A 12,359-nucleotide genomic window follows, 5' to 3' on the forward strand; every position below is an offset into this window, starting at 1 on the left:
AGCTACAAGAATGTAGCTTTTTTCAGCATAACAGAAAAGAGGCTGCCCTTGAAATGGGAATCCGGAGCTGCGTTTGGATTCCCACATGTCACAACTCCAGATGTCAGAGACTCCAGAGTCTGAAGTGTGCTCTGGTTCTGAAGCACACACATCTCCTGATTTTGGGGGTGCCAGATGTGCCATAGCCCATCGCACCTCAGAGGCAGGTGGGGGAGTCTCCTAGCTAGTGAGTTGTGTTCTGCAGGGCTATCTACTTCCCTGGCGCCTGACATTAAGTCAAGCCCCAAAAGTTCCTTAATGAATGCGAGTGCCCCGCACAAACATGGCCGCCTGTGTGTGGAATCCGGAGCGCCCCGCACAAACATGGCCGCCTGGGTATATGTGTGTGGAATCCGGAGCGCCCCGCACAAACATGGCCGACGGAATTACTACGACTGCTTGTGTGCCCCGTGCAATATGGCCGCCGTGCCCGGCACAAGTATGGCCGATCGACGCGTCAGTTGTGCTAAGAGGTTAAAGGTGATAACGGCGGGGAGGGGGCTGGTTCCAGGAAGATGGCAGAGAGCGAGCGGCAGACGGGTAGGGGGGAAGCTCCGCAGGGGGCGGGGGCAGCAGCGTGGTGCTGCACTGGGCAAGGGTGCCCCATAGTGGGTGGGGTTGTGTGGTGCCCAGAGCGGGAGAGGCTGGGTGGTTCCCTCTGTGGGGGCAGGAGATCTCTGTGCCCCATAGGTTGTGTTTGTTGGGGGGTGAGGCTGAGTGATGCTCTCTATGGGGACTGGGTGTCTCTGTGTCCCATGGAATGTGTGGGGGAAGGCTGCATGATGCTTTCTGCACGGGGGTCCTTTCCCCTGTACTGTGAGGGGAAGGGGCATTTGAGCAATGTGCACTGTGCGGGCTGATAGTCTCTGTGCACCAAAATTGCGGGGAGGTCCTGGGCCCTCAAGAGTCTGTGCCCTGAGATGGGAAAGGTGAAGGGGGGGGAGTCTGTAATATAGGGTTCCCTGCTTTTAAGTAGGAATGGGCTCTTGAGGAACGGTTACTGTGCTTTGGAGTCTCAGGGTGTGGGGGAGCAGGTTGCAGTGTCCCTCTCTGTGATGGCCTAGACTGAGAGCCCCAGAAAGATTGATGCTAGTCATGGGGGCAGTTATTCTCCCCTGGCTCACTGGTGAAGACTTAAAAAACAATGGATAGTCCTGCAGCACCTTAGAGACTAACCAAAAATGTAGATGGTATAATGAGCTTTTGTGGGCACAACCCACTTCTTCAGAGGAATGGAGTTAAGGGGTCCAGGGTACAAATAAATAGCAGAGAGAGAGTGGGGATGGGGAGGGAAAGAGAGAGGGGAAAATGGGGGGGAAAATATTGTCAATTAGTGACTATGCTGTATGAGGCTAATAGAGTAGGCTCTAAGTACCTGGTGCTTAGCTTTTGATGTCATTAGGGTGTGGAATGTAGTGGCCCATCCAGTCCAGGTCTTTTTTTAGACCTTGTTTCCAGGTGTCAGACTTATACATTAAACCAAGTTCTGTAGCTTCTTTCTCAATCTGGTTTTTGAAATGGTTTTGTAATAGTCACTTCTAGATCCATTCGTGAGTGCCCAGGCAAGTTAAAATGTTCCCCAATGGGTTTCTGTGTATTAATATTTTGAATATGAAAAAACTTAAAAAACAACAAATAGTCTGGTAGCATTTTAAAGACTAGATTTGTGAAGACTTGTACGGGAAGGAGTAGCTGGTAGCAGGGTCATTAAGGACATAATAGTCCAGTGTTTCTCAACCAGTGGTACGAGTACCCTTAGTGGTACATCAACACAACTGAAATTTGGAGAAAACTGAATTTTTGTTTTAAGTTTTATAGCGCTTTATTATTTTTGTATTTTTTACACCCAAAAATTCCATTGCCTGCCTGGCTATTATTAAGTTGTTTAAACAAATGTGTTGCAATGGTAGAAAAAAAATGGTGTCTGAAAACTGTAGGTACTGGAGGTACTTATAATTTTTAAAGGGTACTTTATGTAAAAATGTTGAGAAACACTGTAATAGTCAATGGTGGCTGTGCTTCTTGGGGGCAGCAGAGGGGATGTGAGGGAAAGGTGGTTTACTGAAGTTGTAGTTGGCACCTTGGACCTGTCTGTCACCTGCTGTTGCCTTGGGCAGCTGCTATTCTAGGGATAGATTTCGGTCCTTTTGCTGCTGCTGTTGTTAATTCTCCCCAGAGCACTGTTCCTTCGCTCTTGCCTAAAAGTTGTTGTGTGTATATTACGGTAGCTCATTTTGTGCTAGGTGCAATACTACAGCTAGCAAGAGACAGTCTTTGCCCCAGAGGCCTTGCTTTCTAAATAAGAGGTGTGTTGGAGGGGGGTTAGGGAGCACAGAAAGAGAAAGTGATTTGCTCAGTAATGGCAGAACTGGGATCATAGCTTGGGCCTCCTGAGTCCCTGTCTAGTGGCTTATCCCCAGACCGCACTGTCTCTGAATCTTCCTCTGCCCTCTTACGGGTGATCAATATTCTTGGTAGCCAAAGCTTTCCTTCATCAGTGTACTGGGGGGTTCATTGAACTTTCTGTTTATTATCATTGATTTTAAAGCATTTAAAAAAAAACTTTTACACTAATGCAATATTTCTGGATACAAATAAAATTCCACATGCACTCTAACATGCAGGGGGAAATTAAGGGACAGAGAAGTTAAATGACTTTCCTAAGGCAGCACACTGAAGCTGTGGCAGAGCTTGGAATGGAATAGTTTTGATTCCTAGTCATCTGGTGTGATTCTAGAGAGTGCGCCCTTCCTGGAAAAAAAGGAAGAACTGAGAACACTTTTGGGCAGTATTATCTGGGCAAGTCATTATAAATGTTAAGCTTTTGTTAGAAAGTGATGTTTTAGAATTTGCTGTTAGTGCTAAGAATTTTTATTGAAGACAGTGTTGTCTCAGTGCTTGATGTTGGACAAAAGATTTGAAATCTTCTAGGGCTGAAAGTATTAATTGAGGATATTTCATGCTAAATATCCTCTTGGTTTTCTGGTTCATGGTTGTTTGCTGTATTGCATCTTGATTTTAAGCTTGCTTATGGAAACATAGTGCAAATGTGCCTTTAACCTTGTGGCAGTGTTTCCAGCTCTGCAGTGTCCTCGCATGGGACTGCAGGCTGAGACTAGAACCAGTTGTTCACCTTGGACTGCAGAGGACTTGGGAAAGGAGTGACCCTTATATTGGGATTTATTTTCTTTTTGTGAAAGCTCACCGAAAAGAGGCTTCTGGCTAAGTGTGTACCCGAGTGGGGAAGCAGGAATGTTGCTGATGTTATGCATGAATTATTTGCATTTATATTGTGCCTGCCATCCCAGGATCTCAAAGTGCTTTACAAAGAGCCTCAATTCTGTCCCACAGTTAAAAGATGGTACTTCCCAGCCTTACCCTAAATCCAACCTAGGGACAGTGGCACAGTACTGAGAGAAGAGTGCCACCTACTGCATTATTGATGCTTTGTCTTCACTGCTTGAAAGAGGATTTATTTTTACATGGAGTTGGCTCCCAATGTAAAACCACAGTCTCTTAGGTGCTCAGGGCCACTCGTTTTTTAAGTTACAGACTAGCACTGCTACCCATCTGAGACATTTTGTATTGAAGACCTATCCTAATGCTATGATTGGCATGATGCCTACAAAACACTGAACAATGATTAGACTGGTGGTGTGCTGAGACCACTGCCTATCATGCTGACCAGGATCGTCTCATTGTTTACTTGTATTCTCCCCCCACCCCCCAATCTGTTGTCTTTTGTTTTGTACTGATATTGTAAGTTTGTTGGGACAGGATGTGTCTTTTTGTTCTGTGATTGTATACTGCCTAGCACAGTGGGATCCTGAGTCCTTACTAGGGCTCCTTGGTGCTACAATAATACAAATAATAAATAATAATGCTATTATCTGCAGTCTCCTGGGATGTCTTGACGGGGGAGGGAGGTCAACTGTAAGGTACTAAGTAGGCCTGACATGGATTAACGTGTGAGACCTGACAAGATCAGAGCACAGGGTGTGAACATTAAAGCACTTTTTGGGCTGGGAAAATGAACATTGACTTCTGAGAAGTGGCTGGAGTTAAAGGGCGAGTCTTTAATAGCTGGTTATGTTTAAACTCTCTCTCTCCCTCATCTTGCAGGCTCCCCGGAGGAGGCAATAGCTCCCCTCTGCCAAAGCTTCATGATCCCCAAAAAGGAAATAAACATGGTTCCTGACATGGCCAAGTGGAAACGCTCTCAGGTATGGAATTGAGTCTGTAAGGGTATGTCTACCCTATAGGATAAGGTCGAATTAAGATACGCAACTTCAGCTACATTAATTGTGTAGCTGAAGTCGAAGTACCTTTCCTCGACTTCTGGCATTGTCCACACTCTCCCTTCAAGTTCCCTTACTCCTCGTGGAAGCAAGACTACCAGCATCAACTGGAGTGCCTCTCTCAGTTCAAATTAGTGTGTCTTCACTAGACCCGCAAATTTGAACCCTGGAAGATTGACAGCAGCAACTTTGATCTTCTCTGTAGTGTAGACATACCCTTAGGAGCTTGGTGTGTTCCAGGGGCAGCATTTGCATGGAAAAGGCCAATCCTGGTTTGGACCTAGGTAATTGCTCCCCCCCCCTTTTTTTTTTCCTCAACAACTTTTCCTCTGGTCCCTCTTTCCCCTGTCTCTTCTTTACTCTACAAGTTTGAGCCTGGAGTACTGGCACCTTTTTTCTTACACACAAAGCACCATCTTTACCAATCTGTAGGATTAGACAACACAAAGTATTGTCAAGGTAAAATGCTTGAGCCATGTCTACACTCTCACCTTTCCTACTAGTGCAGGTGAACAGTTTTTTCCTCTATACAAGGACTGAAAGCCTGGAAGAGGAGGAAAGCGATCCCTCTGTGAGCTTTGATCAGCACGCAGTCGCTGTCTGTGCTTCAAGAAGATCTGTACACCTCATGATCATGTTGAAACATGTTGCTAGCAGAGTATTGGGCATGTTTTCCCTTAGCAGCCCAGACAGGGTGTGGCCTGAGAAATGTGACTGTGGTTAAAATGATTCTGCTCTCACTGGGACCATGGTATTAAAACCTATCTACAGATGGTAGCAATTGTGACATGAAAAATATTCAGTCAGGTTCTGATAAATAAGAAATGTAAGGTCCCATTTATGCTGCAGCTAAAACAGAGTTAGAGGACCTGGTTACAATATGGTTAGAGGTTGCAGAGCTATAGCTTTGGCTAGCTTAAGGCTTCAGTCTAGTTATGGGGAAAGATGTCACCAGGTATACTCAGGATTTAACCTAACTGTGTTGTGATGGGTGTCTCTACTCAGGCTAGTGCAGGCTGAGCCCAAAGTGTCATGCTAGGTGGACTAAAACTATTAGAAACATCACTTTCATAAGTGTTCCCCATTCCTGCATAGTAAGTGACTTATAACTGTCTTGATATGCCCACTATTGTCTTTCAAAGCATGCTAGAACCTGGTTTGCCTCTGCAGTGATTGAACTGAAGTTTGACATGGTTTCGAACATAGTTTTCTGTCTAGTGTTGATAGGGCCTTTGATTATAGCCCTGTCCACAGAACAGAAGTATCCATTCAAAACTTGGTTTTTGGGTGAGCCATGATAGAGCATGTTGTGTCCTTTTTTTGTCTGATCCTTTAAATCTTAACTAAGTTCAAAAACAAAATTTTAAGTGCAATCCCCAAACATAACTTCTTAATGTTGTTATAACATAGCTTTCTATCCTCAGCTATGTTTATGATCCATCCTATCACACTATAATATGATCCCTGATATAGTAGTTCTTAGACTTGAGGTGACTGGCAGTCTAGGTACTAGCCAAGAAACAGACAGAATTTGGCCCTTTCTATTGTTGATGTTGGAGAAGGGAGATGAAGATATGTTAGTTCTGCTGGCACAGAAAGGCTATTAGCAGAGGTTTTACTACTACCACAATTGCAGTTGGCACATTGCTATACATTGAGACAGCTTCAGGCTGTCTGTGCACTTGACTTTTCCCATTGTTAAATACCTGTCTCCCTGTGTATGTGAACTTGTGACAGGTGGCCTGTTGGTCAGTCCTGCTCTTTTTGGACTAGACTGAGACCATTCTCTTTGTCAGCAGAACTGTTTTGTTGAGACTTTAACCTCTCATCTAACTGGTCTGAGTGATGTAATGATTTTGACGGTTTTGTGCATTTCTTGAACTTGGTGCCCACACGCAATGTGGTATCTGCTCCAGCACATTGTGACCAACACCCTTTTCACCAATTTGATTATTTTTTTCTCTTGTGGAAGAGACCATTTTAAATGGTTAAAAAAACAAGAATATGAGTCCTGCTTAGAGGGCCTGTAGTGACACTGGGGTGACTGTTTGTAATGATGTCTGCTTAGCTTAGTGGAGAAAAAATGGCTGCAGAGGAAAGCGCACAGTTCCTCAGGTAAATGTTTAGGCTTGAAGCCCAGAACTGTCAGGATCTGTGTTCTTGTGTCTGTGGTCCAAACTTGCTGCTGAGATGTGGAGACAACAGGGTGGGAATAGCTTTTGGATGGGGACCAAGCTATGATGCCATCAAAGGGTTTTAAATGATAATAAGGTTTAACAAAGGCTTGTGACGGAAACCTCCTTTTTTTCCTCTTCCCAGGGTTTGTCATATTTTTGCCTAGAGCTTCTGTGGTAGGAAGTCATGGGGGCGGCAGGGGACAATGAGCTTGCCTGAAATGAAAAAAGCCATTCCCTACTCCTAGAGCTTTGTGGCACTTTCACCACTGTGCTTCCTAAGCAGCCTGACAATACTCTGTATACGATGCTTCACAAGCAGGGGAGCTGAAAGAAGAGAAAGATATGTGTTTGGGGTATCCTGTGGCCACTTCTCCTAATTGTGGGCAGTATGAAAGAAGGCCTAGTGCAGAGAGCGGGAGAAATTTGGGAGAAGCAATGTGGAGTAGGAAGAGACTGTGCAAAACCTGGACATAAGGAGCATGGATGTGGCATAGTAAGAGACGGGACCGTGGTGAGGGATTCAAGGAGGAGGGTCGTCGTTTGGGTTCGGTTAGTGTGATATCACCACCGAGGGCTCAGAGTGCACTTAGTGCTGTTCTAGGAGTCCCCAAGGACAAGTCAGTAGCAGCAGAACAAGCCGTGTCCTGGGCTATCCCAGGAAACTTATGCTCTGGGTTGGGAATCGTCTGTTGCTTTTTTTTTTTTTTTTTTTCTAGGCTTCTCACACCGGCATTGCTTGCCTCCAAAGTAATTGTCAGTGCTCAGTTAACACCCCTTCCATTTGTGTTTGTTTGCAGGCATATGCGGATTACATAGGTTTCATCCTCACCCTGAACGAAGGTATCAAGGGCAAGAAGTTGACCTGTGAATACAAAGTCTCTGAGGTGGGAAAAGGGCCCAAGCCTGTTGTTTCCAATCTTGTACTGCTCAGCTTTTGCTGGTTTGCCTTCCATAGCAGGTCCCAGGGCTGCCATGGCTCCATTTTATTCTCCCTCAGGCATTACCCAAGCAGCCATGGTATGATAGAGCCAGCTGGGGGGACTACAAGTACCATCATGCAATGGGGCAGCGGTTCATTTGGTAACTAGGTGCCTTTTTCTTACTCACAAAACTTAATTGAGGAAGCTGGGTTGATTAAGCAGTCAGGGCAAAGATAAAGGTGGGGCCCTGTTCTGTCCACACGCACTACACTATTGCTGCCTGCTCTGAGCCAAAAATTCCATTATAAGAAGCCATCTTATTTAATGGCTGTAGTGGAGAATTAGGAGTCTTGGGTTCTGTTCCCACTGATATGCTATGTGATCTCTGGCAAGTCACTTGCTCTCTCTCTGCCTCAGGGTCCCCATCTTTCAAATGGAGTTATTAGTACTGACCTCCCAGCGAGGGCTGTGAGGTTTTAGTCATTCATGTTTAGTAAGCATTTAGAACTGAAAGATGTTCGCCCTTTCCCCTCGGTGCCAAGGTTCCTTGGGTTTCGTGTACCTTTGCCCCTGAGGGGACAGTTAGGTTTTTTTGTTTTTTTGTTTTTTTTGGACTGCAACAATCTCCCTTTCCTGGGTAGTTGTCTGGGCAGCAGTTACAACCACTCTTGGCCTTGGTGGGAACCCTGTCATAGGCTCTAATGACTATTGTTTGAACAAGGGGTGTGATGTAGAGAGGCTCTTTCCATGCAGCTAGCCTTGCCCTGCCATGCCTGAACTCTGAGCCCAATTGGGCTCTGCCTTAAGCAGCATTGGCTCCTGTGAGCTCAGAGCAGACTTTTGTCTGAGTCCAGACTGTCTAATGCTGCACTTCGCTTTCTTCTAACTCGATTTATGAGATGTGTGCAGACTCTAGACTGGGTAGGGGAAGGAGCTATGCTTGGACTGAGGTGCTTGCTCTAAGGACTGGTTCAGAGGTGTTCAGCCAGTCTTTAGAGGAAAGTAGGACACTAGTGACCTGGTTCCCCCTGGAAAGTTGTCTGTCACCTGGTGGTGTTTGTAAAAGTGCATCCCCTTGTGTGCAAGTGGGCTAAAAATTCTCTCAGCCTGGATTCCACTACACTGACTGAGGTCAGAGGTGGAATTCAGAGTGGACTTTCAAGGTTATACTGCAGATTTCCTCTTCCTGCGCATTACCCACTGGAACTTGTCATGTTTCTGTCAAACTAAGCAGTGGTGTAACAATGGGCTGTGTTTATTGTATCAATCACTGAACTCCTCATCTTCCACATGGCACTAGGCTGAGTCTAGTACAGAGCAACTAAGAGAATTTCTACCCTTATCCATTTCCAAATTTAGACAATCACAACTGTGCAGGTTAATGGGGCTGCTTAAAGGAGACCTGCAAGTGGCAGAGGAGGAAATGGACTTCTGTCCTGTCTGGTTGCTGTTTTCTGGGGGTAAGGAAGAGGTCTGGAAGAAACCTTTTTCCTTCAACATTTTGGTTCTTATTAGAGATGCCAGGGCTGGCTGTTCTTGTTCTGGGGAAAGTTCCTTTGAGGAGCAGGACATGTGGATTAGAAACTCACTTGCCCTTTGCTGATAGAATAGTGATCTGGAATTACTACCAAAAACAATTTTCTTCCCAACTTTTATTAAGGCATTTGGTTACATAGGAACTGCCAAAATCCCCACATTTTAAGCAATCTGAATAAAACCCATTCCCCCTTCCATTTATTCAGGGTTTGCCTGCCAAGTGTGCCTCTGTCATAGTTAGGTTGATCTCCAATCATCACTAAAATCTTACAAAGAAGAGAGGGTAGCAAGACTGTTTTGTACATTAGCAATTCAAATCAGAATAATAATGTTAAACCCCAGTCCTTCACCCTTTCAGGCCTTTAACTATCATAAAAAAGCATAAATCTGTTCCTCTCACTCTTGGCAGATCCCCTTGAAATGGCTTTAGTGCCTGTGACAGGTATCAGATGTGATGTCAATAACTAGGAAGGTTGCAGGAAACTTATCTGGCTGCCTTCATGCTGAGCAGGTAGAAACCTGTGACTGAAGGCAAAATGAATCTGCTTTCCTCTTGAGTGGAGGGTTCCATGGGTTGCCCTGTTGATGAAGCTGCATCCATTTTCTTCTTGCTTCCCTACTCCCTCCTGAGGTTCCTCCTTCATCTTTGTATCTCCCTATCTGCCCTAACCCTTGGAACCCCTTCCTGTACCTGATGCTGTCCCTCCAATCCCTCCTTTGCATGCATGTCTTCCTTGCAGCTGCTCCCTTATTGGCCCACCAAAGAAAGGAGTGATGGGAGGGGAGAGAAGACAGACTATTGAGTGTCTGAACCCAGTCACGTACACCGGTCTTTCTCAGCTTTTTTTTTTTTAATAAAGAATACCTCAAAAAAATTATAAGTACCCCTAGTACCTACAGTTTTCAGACACACACCCTTTTTTTCCTACCATTGCAACACATTTGTTTAAACAACTTAATTGTAGCCAGGCAGCCAATGAAATATTTGGGTTTAAAAAGTACAAAAATATTAAAGTTCTGTAAAATTTAAAACAAAAATTCAATTTTTTCCAAATTTCAGTTGTGTTGATGTACCCCCTCAGATTTCTTTCGAGTACCCCTAAGGGTGCTGGTACCAATGGTTGAGAAACACTGATGTAGACTCATGGCTACCCCCTGAGACATTTGAACCCAGTGGTGTAGCTGAAGGTGTTACCCCGTGAAGTGAACATGCTTCAGGTGTGAGCGCACTTGGCTCCCACTGAAATCAAATGAATGCACTCCATGCCTCTCCCGAGGAGCTGCTCCACCTTGCAGGGCCAGACCTTCAAACTGTAACCTCTATGGCACAAGCCTGGGTTTTCATCTTGCACTGAACGCACAGACTGCACTTAATAAATGAGCGGTCTGAGCATCTGCCTGTGAGCTGCATATGACTACCCCAGTGGAGACAGAGTGTCTGGCTGCTTGCTGGGAGGTGTTCCTGGAGCTGCATCCCAGGCCAATCTGTAACAGCTGTTGCTTTGGCATGTAGGTCTAATAAGGCAGGAAAGGGTTAATGTTGAGCTTTCAAGTGAGGCGCTTTGGGGTGAGAGAACAGGCAGCCTGCAGAGAGGTCTCAGTTCCTGTGATTTGTTTATTTGTGTTTGCCCACTTCCATCTCGCATTTGGGAATCCCTGCACCTGAGTGGCTGACACAGCTCTGGGTGACTTGCTTGGAGTCTAGGAGGGGAGGATGGGAAAGAGGCAGTCACTCTAGACACCAAGGAGCCTGGCTGCTTGGGCTCTAGAGAGAGCATTGTCATCTGATCGCCTCCAGGTGGCTGGCTGGCTGCTCACAAGAGACCCTGTCACTAGGCCACTGTTCCATAGCAGGCGACAGGGTTCACCTTTGTGATCACAGGGCAGATTTTGGTCTGGGAGGGTGACAGGTTGCAAAATCAGCACAACAGAAAGAAGAGTGGTGGGGGAAGAGGGAGGATTTGCCCTTGCTCTGATGCCTGGGAAAGTAAAGTGAAAATAGAGCCTAAAAACTCAGCCACCCAAGACCATGCAGCCGTGGTGCCGATCTCCCAAGTTCCTGTGAGCCTTGCTGTTTCCCCTGGTAGCATGAGTTTGCTCTGCCCTGTTCATTCTGCTGGGTAATGGAAACCTGCCCCTTCTAATAAGCCCCCTTTCAAAAGGCCCCAAGCCCAAAATGAGCTGCGGCTCTTTAATTATTTATTGGCATGGCTGAGCCAGCAGCTGGGTCCTGCTCTCCTGCATTCAGCTGGGCTGTTTTTAATCCCTTTAAAGCGGGCAGCGAGGAAGGGATGCGTGACTCTGCCTCCCCTCCCTGAGGCCTGGAGGCAGAGACTGCAAGGGGGACAAAAGAAGAAAATCTCTTGCCAGCCATTTATCCAGCCGGCACCGAGCGCCACAGTCACAGCTCGGCGAGAAGGTTTGAAATACGGGAGCTGCTCGTAACGAGCTGCTGGCGAATAAATCACCAGCGTTATTTAATTATTTAACAAAAGCCACTGCCAGGGCCTCTCTTGTTAATTGGAGGGAAGTGTGGCAGCTAGTTCAGGCTGAACTGAAAAACAAGCCCAAGCCCTTTGAGGAAGGTCCTATCTCTGTGTTAGGGGTTTGTACAGTGCCTAGCACCATGGGGTCTGGATCGATGACTGGCTCCCTACATGCCATCGCAATAGAGACAATAAATAATAATAGTCTTGGCCCGCTTCACTCGAATCACAGGTGCTGCGCTGTCCCTGATTCCAGCCTGTGAACTTACAATGGCTCCCAGGTTGCATGTGGCCTGTTGTCTTACCTGGTGCATCTGCAGATGGCTGTGATTGGGCAAGGCCAGACTAAAGTTCTGCTATCCCTGCTTTAATCTGTCCTTGCCCACCCCCCAAGGATTCGGGGCTCCTTTGACAGCAGATAAATCCTAGATTCCTGCTGAATGACTCTATGCCGCACCCGACTTGTTTCCAGCAGCTGCTCCAGAGCCAGTGTCCAGAAAGGCACCCACTCAGCTAGCTGCAGATGCTACCAGAGACCTCTTTGCAGCGGAGAGATTGTGTGCGCGGGGGGGGAGGGGGGGGGGGACGACGACTCGCTGCTGGTTCAAAGACAGAGACGCACTGCCTGCCGTCTCTCCTCCCCCGCCCCTCTAGTGGCACTTCAAGGGCTAGAAACTTGCTGGGCTCTGCTGTTTCCTAGGCCTCTTCTGACAAGCAGCATGAAGAATTGAACCACAGCCCAGGAGACCATCCAGCTTCACACGGTCGATGCCTCCAGCAAAGTCAAACCAGCCCTTGCTTTGTCCGTCCTCTTTCTCTCCTTGAAGGAGGAATCCCCTTTGGAGACCGTGGTGCCTCTGGTGCCAGTGTTGTCACAGTGGTGACCAGCGCAGCTCTGGCTGC

General features: G+C 46.5%; 1 protein-coding gene across 2 annotated transcripts in view; it reads left to right on the forward strand.

Moving 5' to 3' along the window:
* The first annotated feature begins 443 nt into the window (after positions 1 to 443).
* PTPA (protein phosphatase 2 phosphatase activator) overlaps positions 444 to 12,359 on the forward strand; it is a 38,165-nt gene continuing 26,249 nt past the window's right edge. Inside the window, exons 1-3 of one of the 2 annotated variants that reach the window (XM_025187369.2) lie at positions 444 to 519; positions 4,162 to 4,262; positions 7,312 to 7,398. In XM_025187369.2, coding sequence (XP_025043154.1) covers positions 4,203 to 4,262; positions 7,312 to 7,398 — 147 coding nt within the window. In that variant the 5' untranslated portion in view covers positions 444 to 519; positions 4,162 to 4,202. Of the gene's footprint in view, positions 580 to 4,161; positions 4,263 to 7,311; positions 7,399 to 12,359 lie in introns of both variants that reach the window. The other variant, XM_006128333.4, reaches the window with a different exon arrangement.

The sequence above is a fragment of the Pelodiscus sinensis genome, chromosome 22 (assembly GCF_049634645.1).
Source record: "Pelodiscus sinensis isolate JC-2024 chromosome 22, ASM4963464v1, whole genome shotgun sequence".
NCBI classification, from domain to species: domain Eukaryota; kingdom Metazoa; phylum Chordata; order Testudines; family Trionychidae; genus Pelodiscus; species Pelodiscus sinensis.